The sequence below is a fragment of the Podarcis tiliguerta genome (assembly GCF_965153285.1).
Source record: "Podarcis tiliguerta genome assembly, chromosome: 10".
NCBI lineage: Eukaryota > Metazoa > Chordata > Lepidosauria > Squamata > Lacertidae > Podarcis > Podarcis tiliguerta.
Window position 1 is genome coordinate 39,801,728 of NC_139543.1, and position 14,571 is coordinate 39,816,298.

General features: G+C 38.7%; 1 protein-coding gene across 2 annotated transcripts in view; it reads left to right on the forward strand.

Moving 5' to 3' along the window:
* Positions 1–14,571, forward strand: part of CFAP54 (cilia and flagella associated protein 54) — a 101,453-nt gene that overhangs the window by 74,105 nt on the left and 12,777 nt on the right. For both annotated transcript variants that reach the window (XM_083401026.1, XM_083401027.1), the window contains 15 exons: positions 535–601; positions 2,054–2,236; positions 2,813–2,899; positions 3,437–3,559; positions 4,520–4,573; positions 6,155–6,371; positions 7,415–7,506; positions 8,564–8,733; positions 9,521–9,617; positions 9,912–10,062; positions 10,831–10,988; positions 11,280–11,465; positions 13,070–13,196; positions 13,975–14,130; positions 14,347–14,455. In XM_083401026.1, the coding sequence (XP_083257152.1) occupies positions 535–601; positions 2,054–2,236; positions 2,813–2,899; positions 3,437–3,559; positions 4,520–4,573; positions 6,155–6,371; positions 7,415–7,506; positions 8,564–8,733; positions 9,521–9,617; positions 9,912–10,062; positions 10,831–10,988; positions 11,280–11,465; positions 13,070–13,196; positions 13,975–14,130; positions 14,347–14,455 (1,977 nt within the window). The remainder of the gene's footprint in view (positions 1–534; positions 602–2,053; positions 2,237–2,812; positions 2,900–3,436; positions 3,560–4,519; positions 4,574–6,154; positions 6,372–7,414; positions 7,507–8,563; positions 8,734–9,520; positions 9,618–9,911; positions 10,063–10,830; positions 10,989–11,279; positions 11,466–13,069; positions 13,197–13,974; positions 14,131–14,346; positions 14,456–14,571) is intronic.

Consider the following 14,571-nt stretch of genomic DNA (forward strand, 5'->3'; position numbering starts at 1 on the left):
CCCTGAAAGCAAGGGTGGGATAAAAATACCAGAACATTTACCTAGAGGGCAGGAAGGGAGGGAGGAGGTATATGCTCTGCACAGACTCCAGGAGAGCATCAGCAGAAGAGCTGGGTTGGCTTTGGCAATATGCTCAAATAAGCCTGACCTCCCCGTCACCTCACCCCCTTTCCCTCTCCCTTCAAGTAAGTGGCAGTGACTCCACTGCCAGGAAGCCCAGATATGCGGCAGCACCCTTTCTCGGATTTCCCTTTTTACCCCAGTTCTTCTACCCTGAACATGAACCTGAGGGGTAACTACAAGCCTATTATGAGTCAAATGTTCCCCTCAAATATATGTGTGATGCATTCAGAGATCTTACTTATCATACACAAAGCATATAAGTAGAAAAATGTACTTGCTGATCATTATATCATTGTCTGATATAAGACGTAAACATGAAGGGTTTTGTTTTCAGGTTGAAATAAGTTCAAAATTTTGGTTACATTAAAGCAGTCACAGTGTTCTTTCCCCCCCTTTTGCTTCTGCACATAGGTACATATTGTTGTATGATGTGAAATTAAGAACCAAAGCTTGCATTTTATCTGCCATTCTCTTCAAGGTAATCAATATGTTTTAATTTGTATCTTGTCTAATAACTGATAAAAGTTGTTTTCGAGATTTTTACTCTCAGTAAGTAGATAATGGTTCTGGCAATAATGGCTGTAATAGTGTGTGAAAGCCTCTCACTAGCTTGCTTTACAGAGCAATCTCTTTAGTGGGTTAATCCACCAAAAATAGGGTTCTGAAACATCTGGAAGTGAAGGAAAGAAAGCTGCTGGTAATCTAGTAGTCTAGAAAGTAATCTGGTAGTCTAGAAAGCTCATAGGCAGATATCTGACTTGCTTGGATGATCAGCAATTTAAAATAAACCAAGTCAAGTCTACTGAGAGCTGTGAAGAAGGAGCAGCTGAGCTAGGAATTCCAGCTGTGGGGATTGAAGGATGCTCCAAAAGGGCTTTGGCTAGATGAAACTGACTGCTGCTTCTTTCTGCCTTTGTTTCTAAGAAGAAAGGAAATTTGGGAAGCCTGCTCCCACCAACAAAATATACAAACTATCCCTTTTGCAGAAGCTAGAGGCCATATAGTGTGTCTGCTGTTGTTCTGTTTCAGTACGATGAAGATGTGTCTTGAGCTGCCATAACCCCAAATAAGCTATGTAAAGGCATGACAGAAGTGGAAATCCCAGCCAGACTGTTGGATTCAAGGTGGTAGTTGTAGCCAAGCAAGGACCACCGAGTAGGCCTCAGTCCACTTTCAGGTGGCTTTCAGCACTGTAGCTAGCCCAGTGTCTCCTGACTCACCTACCCTACCCTGCTGTAGCCTTTGGATTGGTCTGACACCAGCATCAGTAGCTCCATGAATGTGTTGTTGCTTTCATAGACATGTTGGGGAGCAGGAGTTGGCTGTAGCATGTAATGTTGGAGGGAGGGAAAGAAAGGAAAGAGTCTCTGGTTTGGTAAATTCTGCTTAAAATGGGAAGGATGAGTCACGATAACCCCAGAGCCAACGTATGCACTAAGCTTAAGGAAAGATAAATGATAGAACTGTCTGCTGCAAGGAAATCACTGCAGGGAATAATCTAGCAATTTGTAATTTCCATCTTTCAGTTGGACATTATTTCAGCCACTGCCAATTGATTATGTCTAACTCTTCCACTCATTTTGCGAGTGGCTCCACACCTATGACCAGTGGACCACAGTAACCCTGACCCCTCTCAAATGATTCATGTTCTAGTCCACTGGCCACTTAAGACTTATGTCTGGTTTCAGATCTAGATAGTAAGAGTAAATTAAAACTTTAATTAATAAGCAAGAGAGAGTCCTGTATGTGGCCATGCAGTATTTGTGCAATGTAATGATCCCACTTATTCTAGGCTCAATAAAACAAATGTTTATTCTATATTAACATCTTAATTTTTTAACATGAAGCACTACACAATAATTAATGTGGTTTTAATGGGTATAAACTTTTGAACAGCTTTGGAAGATTTTAATAACTGTATAATTTTCAGTCCCTCTTCAGAGTTTCACTACCACATCCTAAAGCAGATTGTGACTTTGCACAATATGAAACAGATATATTAATTCCTGGCATTGATCTATTCACGGATTACTACAGAGCTGATGTCGCAACAGTTGTTGGAAGCCTGACTTATGTTATATATGAATTGCATTGTAACAAGCAGAATCTAATAGTAAGTTCTCATAATATATATATATATATATATACAACATTTGTAATTATTTTAAATATTGAAATGGGTTATAAATGTGGTCTGTAGTTTCACTTTTATACTATTCAAGGAGCATGAAGCCAGTGTATATGGTTATGAAGCTTGTTTAGTTGAATACCTAATCCTATGAATGTTTACTTGGAAGTATGAATGCATCTCACACGAGGGTTCTGTTCCAGAGGCAGCACACTTGTGCACAATCACACATAGACAAAAGCTACTGACTGGCATGGGGTTGGGGTAGGGGACCTCCCAGTATGCACTTTCTGCTGGTTCCACTGTCCCCATTTCATTAATGATGTTTTTGAATTTTTAAATCGGATTTTAACATTGCTATTTATGTTTTTGGACTGTACATAATTTTGTATGCAAGAGAAGGTTAAAAAAAAGTGGCAATCAGATCTATAAATTAATAACTATGAATCTGCTAAGCTACAATGTATGGATTGAAAGCTCTTACAAAAGCCTTTGTCTATATACAATTAAGTTTTATGAACTATGAATAAATATTAATAGAATTCTCTGGTGTCTTTGCAGATTTTGCCACTATTCACATTGTATCAATACTTGGTTTCTGAAATTTGTCGCAATGCAGCTAAAAGTATTGAAGGAAGAATTCTCAAGGTAATGTAACAATATAACAGTTAAGCAACACATTCAGTTTTTCAGTGATTACTTAATGTAAATTGGTTACTAAATTATTATCTACTGCTGAATTTATTTCATTGGAGAATAATAATTTATAACTAATTGGAGGAAATGAGCTGTTTTTTGGTGAAATGAAACAACTTTTTTTATCCTCAAACAGGAAAAAACCCAAATGGCCTTTTCCTTTTTTATGCTACCTAAGTGGTGTGATTTCTTCCCATATGTCTCCAGTAACATAGGAATCCCAAGATCACATGGAAGGGACAGCTTGATGCAGTTAAGGAGCTAGCATCATCTCCTTCTCAGAGCTGGGGATATGCAAGTTTGAAAAAGAACTGCATCATCAATAACAAATTTAAGATCCAAAAATGAATTGCACTACTGGCTTTGTAAACCCACTGGAAGCTATAGCATTTCCCTCACAAAAGCTGATTTGGTTGTGTATAAATCTTTGTATGTAGAGCTGTCACTTTTGTGAACATTTAGTGTAATACTAACCTTTTCTTTAAAAAGATCAAAGTACTTACAGATTTAGGATTTTACTCTGATGCCTTCAATGAACTATGCATTCTCAACCGTGGAGAGAAAGTCCCCTGGAAGCTACCTGCAATCTATAAGCTTGTTCCAAGACTCCCGGTAAATTTTTAAAAACTTGATATCATAGCCTAATATGTCAGGAAATACATTCTCTCTTACACTTAAGGTTCACTGTGAGTTCTTTGCAGGGTCTTTTAGAAAGGACTTGCCAGGATTCCCTTTCTAGGGGAGGGCTTGGTCTTGCTTGCTTTTGATTCTTCCAGCTTTTAAAAATAGTTTCACACCCTGGATGAAAGGGTTATTTAACCTTAACCAGGGATCTGCCATAGTGACAATCAGTTGGAGAGCTAACACAAAAGAAATAATGATGTGATTGCTAAGCATAGTTGTGAATAGGTGTGTGTCAGTCTGTACTTTTTCTATGGTTTATTACTGTCGATCATGTCATGAGTAAAGGTTGGCATAACTTAATATGAAAAGAGATCCCCATTATGATCTTTCTTGATCCTGATACTAGTCTTATCGCAAACATGTCCTGAAAGGCATGGAGGAGACATCCTGAACTCCTAATACTTTCTTGTAAAGATCAGCACTTGTAATCTAGTTACCAATAAACCTGTTAAAGAATGGTTGCCACACAGACAAATAGTAAGACAAATCAGTTTAGTCATTGCTCACTAGGATTATAGTCCTTTAACTTTTAATTAAGCAGAATAAACAAAATGGAAAATAGGAAATCCTAGGAAGAGACAATAGAGCAATAGATTTATTGGAATTACAGCAATTGCTCATCTCACCCCCCCCTTCTCCATTAGAATGCATTGACTAGAATTAGTACAGAACCCCTAGATTTTCAGTAGTTAGATAGCTCTCCAATTTACATCGTGGGATGCTGGAACCAATGGGATGGGCAATGTCCTCGTCACGTCACTGCTCTCCCCTTTTTGTCAGATGCTTGTACTTAAAGAAAGTATTTTCTGCTTTTCCTTCTGCTTTTCCTTTGCGGTTTTTTTTGTGTTCCCTTTGATTCCTCTGTTGCCTTCATATTTATATATATAGGTCTCTGCAAGTTTTGATTCATCACAACCACTCCTGACAAATACAAATCTACAGGTAAGAAGTTGGTTGTGTATCTGATTCATTCACCAGACTGAGACTCAACTTGAATTGGTGCACATTCAGTTTTTTCCTTTGTTCCTTCAGCAGATAATATGGAAAGGAAAATATGTTCTAACACAAGATGTAGTGATTGCCACCAACTTGGATGGTGTATTTATTTATTCAATTTCTGTGCCACTCTTTGTCCCAGTCAGGACGAAGCACCATTACAAAACACTTCAAACTATCATGAAGACAATAAATCTAAAGCACAACTGTTGTAAATATTGAAGTCTAACACTCAAAAATATTGGGTCCCTGGGGAATGAATAAGTTTAACTGAAGTCTAAAGGCCAGCAATAAAGGGGGACTAGGCAAATTCATGGAGCGCAAGGTAGTATAGATTTAGTTGTGATGGCTATATTGCCTCTAGTATCAATTGGCATACTTCTAAATAACAGTTGCTGGAGATCATGATTGGGAGAGTGGTGCTGTGCTTATGGATTTCCCAAAGACATAGTGAACAAAGAACGCTGTCCTAGATAGACCTGATCCTGCAGAGCTTTTATGCTCTAAATCTGCAATCCTAGCTCCACTTACCTGGGAGTAAGCCCCATTGAATTCAGTGGGACTTAACCTTTGAGTAGACATGGTTAGGATTGCAGCCTAAGCTGTTGAGGACAACTTATTTAGCCCAGGGAGTTGGATATATCCTGGCCAAGCTGTTTGGGAGTGAATCCTCCTTGGAATGGCATCACCACTCTCACATACCTGTGCACCTTGAATCTTTCCAGTGCTAAATGAGAGGGCATCCTAGAATCATGTACAATGTAGCAGAATGGCACAGTCAAGCTGGATTTGAAATCTGAGAAGGGGTGCTGCCTTCATTCTGGGCATCTTTACACTCAGGTTACCTGCCAGTTTACTGCCACCTTGGTTGGTTAAGGGGATACTTCAGAGACTTCTGTATTGCTACACAAAACACTAGAGAGTGCTGTCATTTTGAGTAGGTCATGAGTGCAACTTTTCATGCTGCTATCACTATGAGGTTCTGCATTTGACTCAGTGGGTTCCATGCATCACAGAGGCTTCTGGGTTTGCATCTTTCCCCTTGTACATTGCAATGTTGCACCACATGTTGCAAGTTTCCACTGACAACTTCTGAATTGGAAGGCATACCACACCAAATTACAGTTAGGGGATTGATTATAAGATTGTTGCAGCTTAAGAATCCTCAGTATAATTCAAGAGGGAGATACCAAGTTTAGAATTTGTCAAGTAACTGGCTAAATGTCACTTTAATATTGTGGGCGTTCAGTTTGTCACTAGTGCGTAGTTATGTCCCTATAGGTGAGTTACATATTTAACAATGTTGATATCTGTATAGTACATTATAGTAGCACTGCTCACACTTCAACACCTGGGAGTCACCATAATGTAGTTTGGTTCAGTAGTAGTTGCAGTTTTGATTTGATTTTTTTGTATGACTTTGTTAGGTTTAAATTTTGCTTCTGAGTAAGGTTGCCATGAAATTAAGTTTTAGAAAAAATGAAGCATGTCCGTATATTTTTATGAAATTTCCTTTTTATTTCAAAGGCATTAGAAGATGTATTTAACAGGCCTGTACATTCAGCCTGGGCTGAAGAATGTGAACCAAGAATCATGGATAACTTAATGTTAGTCAAAATGCATCTTATTATTTGCCTCTCTGCAACATTAAACTGTGTTCCTGAAAAAGTGACAAGAACAGTGTATTGTATGGACAGTGAAATCTTAAGAAAGGCAGGCAGAAACACTGATGCTTTCCAGAAAGGTACTGGCAAACAACAACACGCACGCTCTCTCTCTCTGAATTTTATTTTCACTCATTTAAGGTTTAAAAGCTTATAATGTTTGTGTAATGATTTTATTACCTTGCTTAGTATAATATTTCTTCTTACTAGAAAATATTTTGTTTAAAAAGTGCATGTACTGCTAAAGTCTTTGGCTGGTCATAATTTTTACCATTTTAAAGTGTTTGTAATTAAAGTTTCAACTTTATTTGAATTCTTCTACATGTTATCTCCTGTAATGCTGGCAGAATGTACGGGCTTTAAGCTCATACCTATAGGAATTAAGAAAAAACACCTCTAAGAGTGGCCTACTGCCTTCCCACCCAACACAACCCAGAACAAAGAAGAAAAGCAGTTTCCCTCCAGTTCTTCTGCATCAGAATCCATCAGAAGTGTTCAGCTCCACTTAAAATAACCTGGGCCAGCTTATCAAGTGTTGTGATTTCTGATTCTTCTATGAAGAAGAGTGAGCTGTGTGACTCTGATCACACTACAAACGAATAACCTTTTAGATGACATCTCCTGTCTCTGCTAGGAGGAACAATGACTAAATTCACAAAAAATATAGGCTTGGATCCATTTACCTTAGGGTCATAAATCTGCAGAGGTTATATTAACAAGTTCTTTGCAATACCAAAGGGAGTAGTCTCCCACCTTCCAGGGAATTGGACAAAGCATATTTTAATGCTTCAGAACAAGTATCAGACACTCAACAGAGTGTGATATCCATTTGATAGTATTTCTGCTTCACAAATAAATGTGGGATGTGGGTGGGGAACTCATTTTAGATTTGAAAGGCCTAAAATAATCCATCGGATTTCAGTCCTCTTCTCCCTATTTTTTTGAAAGTCATCAACAGTCAACCAGCAAATTACTTGGCACTAATAATAGCCCATACATTCTAGAGTTGCACAGGAGATAACGCAAAAAGAACAACTCACAGGTGAGCACCTGGCTGCTTTCTGTGCTACTTTGTTCTGTTTAATTGCCTCAAATTTGACAGTGTATTTTATTCTTTGCAAAGGTTTTGTGCCTGGACCCGAAAAGCGAGACAGAAGTTTTATGATTTTGGAACTTGAAAAAAACAAAGATATCTTAAATATGGCTGTGCTAAAGGTAACAGTGTTGTTTTACATGTGAACATATATATCCATAATTGCACTGCTCAGGAGCAAATTTCCACATACTTTGGCCAGTGCTCCAGTTTCTCAGTTGGTGGGCATGTCATAGGATTTCTGTGCATGTTACGTGGACTGGTATTGGGTGGTGCTTCCTTTGGGAGGGGTGCTGGCTGTTGGTTCTGGCTGCTCCTGCAGCTTTGGAGCTGCCTGGCTAGTCGGTTGCCTACCAGTCATGTCCTGGCACCCCTAAATGTGGGCTAGTTCTGAGGTAAGGGTATATGTTAGAGCCTTAGGCAGAGAGGTGTTGGCCCTGTGCAAGAAATTCAAGCTATGTCTTCAAAAAAAGAATTGGGAACACACTCTTAAGTGTACTGATTTTTTGCAGCCGAATGTTGGCACTTTTAGAATTGGGTTGCTTTTTTCTGTCACCCTGTAGTGTGACAGGAAAAGGTGTCAAATTAAAAACAAACTAACAGTGAGTTTGGGCTGCAGAGAAAGAATTAGGAACACACTTAGCAACACCACTCATCCTCTGGTCAAATTCAGTTCCTCACCTCTGCTATAGCCCCTCAGCTGGCAGATCAAGGCTGAAATATATTTTTATTTCATTCCACTTCTTCAAGACAAAGTCCCATATAAAACCACAACCAAAACTGGCTCCCAGGCAGTGGACTGGGAGCTGGTGACTAGAACTTAATATCTGATGATAGATCTCATGCATTTTTGTGATATGTATTCAATTATAACCTACTAAAGATAAAATACAATGTACGAAATAATTATTTACTCCCTGTCTGTCAGCATTGGCTACTGTGGCCTACAAATGTGTGCAAAGTATAGGACAATTGTGTTTCAAGAATCTAGTCAGTACAACTGTTAATAATATTCAAGCATTTTATAATGAATGTCTAGGATTCAAATATATATCCTAAATGTTGTATCAGAAGCATTCCAAGATTGTGGATTCCAATGTAGAGTAGGCAGTAAGATTTTTCACGAACTTCTTATTAGTTCTTTGTAAACTGTTCAGTAATGGTGATTTATTATTTTAGGGGATTTTATTGTCAGAAGCTGAAGAAAGGATTAATTCAGTTCTCGAAACCATACAAAATAAATATGGCACATTGCTTTATGAGTGTTCAGCTTCAGAATTGGAGACTGTCATTGAAGCTAAGCTTCAGCTTGCAGCTATTGCTCAGCAAAGACTTCAAACAGCATTCAGGTAAAAAAAATAATCCAGTTTTCAGCAGCACATTTGTTATTTCCACTTCTTTTTAAAAAAAATCTAGTGGAAAAACAGTGTCATTATGTTAACATTATTATTTTTTTAAGAAAAGCTGACTTTATCCAAAATGGGACAGTGGTCTGGAAATGCTTGCTTTCAAGAAAAGTTGAGACCATTGGTACACACACATGCTGTGCTGGTTATAATCTGTGCTGATAAGTGGGCAGTTTGGTATCCATGTGGCTTGCTAATGGCTGGGTGGAGAAGGGGTGGATTCAGGAGGTAACAAGATGCTGCCGCACAGTCACATTGAATTAAAGCATTACTGACCTAGGTGTTGGTACTGTCATGGTCCAGGAGCCAGGAGACATCTCCAGAATACGTTCCAGTCATGACAAAAAAGTACACTATATGACTATGCCCTAGAACAGTTGGTAATGGAACTGACCTGAGGGGCAATGATCCTGCACTTAATCTACAGTAGCACTCAGGATCTGGTGATGAAGAACCAATTGTTGATGTACTGATTGTGAACAGTGACCAAAATGCTGTCAAATTCAACATTTATAATTTATTTTATTAAATAAATAGAGAGCCCAGGGTGGCAAACAACAAAGCAGCAAAATGTTAGCTATTTCTGTCAAAAACTCCTGTGGTTTATACTATGTTTTCCCATGAATACAAACTAAATTGATGGCAGCTGATGTGGGTACCAGAACTGTTGCTTTAAAATAGGAAATACTTAAACTTCTTAAATGTTTAATGATATGTTTGCTTATCACAGTGCTGCTTTGGCCTTTTCTGCAATAAAACTTCTTCAAGATGCAACAATTTTCAAGAAATCACTTGATTCAATTAAAAAACCAGAGAGAAAAATAGAGGTATGTGTCAAAATAGCTTGACAAGTTTATGATGATAAGTCACACAGACCTAAAAAAATAAAAGTGCCTTAAAGTTATAGCCAACTCTGGAAAGCATATGTGATCCTTTTATATTAATACATGTCTATTGTGTATTGCAATACATTTAAGTAGAAGCAGAACAATTGTTTTCATAAATAACTCAATATATGTACTAGATTACTTTACATTTTTCTGTACGTTAATGATAAATTATTCTACAACAGAAGAATTGAGCAATGCCCCCAGTTAGTTTATTTTCCCCATGTCTTTTAGATAAATGGTGATATAATTTATGTTGAAGATTCCAATCTGCTTCACAATGTAACAGCACGAAAACATATGAATATACATATATGGCTGAGATGTCGTTTAGCATTAGTGACTGCAATGACAGCACAGGCACGAGGCATTGAAACTATGAAAGGTAGTATTTGACCGTAAAACTACTGCTAATTTGTTGGGGTGTTGGGTGTATGCTCTGTGGAAGCTCAGTCAAGTGGTTCAGCTAACCACAGAAAAGAGAATCTCTTCACAAATTCTTCACTCGAATCTACAGTTCCACCAGATAGCCTTCAACAATTTCTGCAATCTCCTACTGAACCCACTTAGCATGTTGTAACCTGAGCCCTTTTATACACAGTTACTTGCCAAATCTGCCCAGTAACACAGATAAGAAAGTCACAGAATGCCTGCAGCTGTATTCTGCGGAATGAATCGTCTGCTGACTCATGGAGAATTAACTGCATTCCTTAACATAATTCACCAAGATGTTTTGTCCTACTTGCCCTAACACTTTTACTGTGATTATTACATCGTTCAAAAAGGTTCTTCCTACTTCGGTAGCACTCAACTCCAGCTGCATCTTGCAAGCACTGTATATAAAGCTGCATTACTAAAAGCAGATGTGGCCTTCCTTTTAGTACATTCATGGTTAGGAAATCAGGCAGCACTACATCTGCGCTAAATCACTATAGTGAAGGCAATGCAATGCTCACAGGATCTTGATCATGTTTGTCAATATCTTTGAGTAAAAAAACAATAGATGCTAATATGCATGCTTGAAATGTTATATTATTAACATATTAAATGTTCCATTATCATTTGTCAATATTACGATAATTGAAAATTGTATGTGCTGCTGTTTGGGAAAATAATGTGTGTACTGATGGAGGTGCATTTCTGCTTATTTGAGAAAATGAATTGAAGGAGTGCTCAAGTCTGATTGGTGAGGTACAAATGGAAGCGGAGGAATTCAATGATGTTGAGACACTTGCCGAAATTACAATGCAAGCTGTTATGCTTGGCCTGCAAGAAGGAAAACCAGTGGCTGACATTAAGTGTTGTTTACAGGTTTGGACTCAAAACTGATTTGTGAACTTTTCCGAGTAAAATTGGTGTAAAAAACATTAATTCTGACACAATTCATGGATTTATTGTAGCTAAGTGTCTTAATATAAAGTGTGGTGTCCAACTAATTGTTATTCAGAATAGACCCATTGAAAGTAATAAACATGACTAAGATTTTCATTTAATTTTGCTGCATCTCCTTGGTTCGTGTTTCCTCCCCTTTTTGAGAAATGTTTGAGAAACACTCCACTAGACTGTAACTGCACATGAATGTATTCTGTTATGTTTTTATAGAATGTAATCAGGTTACTTGAAGAAAAGACTCTGATTTCTCCACCAGCTTCTTTAACACTAGTTCAGAGTATGCTTCTGCTGACTGACATAATGAAAACACAAGCAGGGGAGGATTCAGATAATCAGACGTCTAAAACTGATCAAATGGATGTATTAATTATGGCACACACAATTGTTGTCCAACAGGTGAGTGCATTCTGATGATTTAATGCTAGTGTAAATTTGTCATAGAGTTTACTGTCCTATTATGGTGTAAAGATATAAACAAGTCCATGCAATATGGAAAGACCATGCTGAAGTTCTAGGGGTAAAAACTACAACTCCAGCTGTGTTTAGTGCCACACTATATGTGATACTAAATGTGAGGTGAGTGTTGGTTATTCAGTGGGATCAGAGGGAATTTAACTCTCAGTGTGAGAGGGAATTTCTTTCTTCCCTTGCTATAGTTCTGAGGAAAATCCCAATGAAGGATTTCCTCTTTCCCAATGAAAATATTAGATTCATTAGGATGACAGCAGGGGAGAAATGAGTTAAATTTCTACACCATGCATGCACATTAGATACAGGTGTAGCTTGGCTCTTAAAATGTGATCATGTAGGAAGCAATGTCAAATGCCATGGGGCAAAGAATGGAGTCAATTTTGACTTGGCTCCCTGGGATTTAATAGGCTCAGTTTAGATGAGAGAAGGCTACTATTGGTATGAATCCAACATTTTTGGATCCCAGCTGTTCCCTTCAGAATGCAGGCTTGCAGTCATTGCTCATCAGCTGATAGGCAGTGAGTTCAAGCCTGTTGGATTGGCTGTGTCACTGAGCTTCCAGTGGGAAAGCAGGCATGAAGTCAGTGTCAACTGATGGGTGATGACATCAAGCTTGCTGATCAGCAACACTTCAAAGCACCATCCAGGACTCTTTGCAAGCCCTGTGAGGTCCCAACAATCTTCATTTCACATCATTGTCCAGTTTGTCGCATAGGATTCTCCACCCTGACTTAAATCCGTATTCCTTTACTAGCTTGCAATGAACTGTCATAGACTGGCTGGATGCAGAAGAGTAGTGGGGGCCGCCAGTTGCGGAATCCCCAAGGGAAGAAGACTCAGAGCCAGGGGACTGGTGGTGGGATGGCAATGAGTGGTCAGAGGGGGAAGAGGGAGCAGACTGGGAGGTGTCGGAAGCTGAAGAGGTAACAGGGTTTAGAGAGCAGGAAGAGTCTGTGGCAGAGAGCAGTCCAGAATCAGAGGCAGAAGTGGGGGCTGAAGAGGAGGGGGGCCAGGAAGCAGAGATGAGGCAGGCTGCTGAAGAAGCCGGGGGGGGGGGTCTCCCTCTCCTGGTGCAACCAGCTCCCCTCCCACCTGATCTCCCAGAACCAGAAGAAGTATGAAGAGGGTGGAGCAAAGAAAGGCAAGACGATGAAGTCACAGATTGCTTGGGAGGAACCTGGTGGAGGAGGAGACTTAGGGAACTGTGGGAAGGTGGAGACCTTCAGTCCTCACAACTGCCTCTTTGGGGCACAATCTACTGGGGAGAGTTGCTGTGCTCACTAGGCCTGGCCTCCTTAGCTGTCTTTTTCTTTGAATAGTTAACTTCTCTGATGCTATGTGAGTTACTGCTGACCTGCTCCCGACACCCATTCCTGACATGAATGGAGCATTTGCTCCAGCAACACAATCCTTAATAACTCTGAAATCTCTGAATGCAAAAGACCTAATAACAGTGACAATTGCAGGGATCTGTTTGTATAAGTAATCGGATTAGCAAATTTCCATTACTAAATCACACTTTTCAACAGTTATATATTTTGGGACAATTACTTGAAAAACCTACAGCTGATCCTACACTGACAACTCTACTGGAGCCTTTGAAAAACATATACCTGCCACATATCAGATTACTGGCAAAAGTCAAATTGAGAATTGGTAAGGAAATTTAAGTGTCCTACAAAACATTTTATTATTTATAAAGCACATCTGATATCCAGGTACTACAATATATTTCAGTTATGTTAATTACAACTTTAAATACATAAATATTTTTTGCTGGAATCTGAAATGGAAAGATACTAAAAATAGAAATTGTAAAGCAACAGTTTAAACTATAGTTATTGTTGGCTATACTCAAATAATGAGACTAGGTTAGGAATATATACAGTTCTGTTTTTGTTGGCTGTCACAGTTTAGTCTAGGACAGGCTTCCTCAACCTTGGCCCTCCAGATGTTTTTGGCCTACAACTTCCATGATCCCTAGCTAGCAGGACCAGTGGTCAGGGATCATGGGAATTGTAGTCTCAAAACATCTGGAAGGCCAAGGTTGAGGAAGCCTGGTCTAGGATGTTTAGGATTACTGCTCTTCAAATGAGAAATTGTAGTAAGGTTTATTAGTTTGTTGTCATCTAAATATTGCACTTACTGTAACTTGCCTTTTCCAGCTGCCTTGCATATGCTCACAAAAAGAACTATAAATATATGTGCAGTCAATTTAGTGCTAATGTGAGATATCTCAAAATATTGAGATATATAGTGACATTCACAGCATGTTTAATTTTTGTTGCCAGCTACTTGGACATAATTTTTTGGCTCTTATTTTTTTAAAAAAGAAAAGGGAACGTATTTCATTTTTCACAATATTTGATTTTAGTTCATCGTTGGGTAAAACTTTCTTACAAGTATTTCTTGATTTCTGTTTCTTGATTTCTAGCACATACATTGACTCTAGAATTATCTTGCATGTCTAAACCACAATCTGAGTTCCAATGGGTAAAAGCTCTCCGGCATACAGAAACAGCACTGGACCTATGTGCTGCTTCAGTGAGACGAGAGTTTGATCTGGAGGCAGAACTTCTTTTTCGGAAAGGTAATCTGCAGCTCATATCCCCACAGTATTCCCATGCCTGTGTTGTATACATTGTACATAGGGGCCTCAGAGGGCATTATATTGTGTGTGGTTTTTTAAAGAAAAAAACAGCAGCCCCCCCCCCCAATATCTTCATGTGCCGCCTGGTTGCAAAACATTGCTATTTTCTGCATTAGCTTGTCTGATTAATTTGTGTGTCTCTTTTTTTCTATTTAGGGAAGATAGAACGACAAATTGATTGTATGGGTGTTAATAAATCAACAGTAGCTGTTGAGAGTTTGCTGGATGCCATAAAGTTAAGTCTTGGTAGTTACCAAAATTTTGGGTAAGCAGCTGTTCAAATTCTTTTACCTGTGTGTTTTGAATTGGTGTTTTTATTGTCCTTTTCTAGTAAAATATAGGCTAACAGATATCCTGCCCCCCTTACTTAGAAGCCAGGCC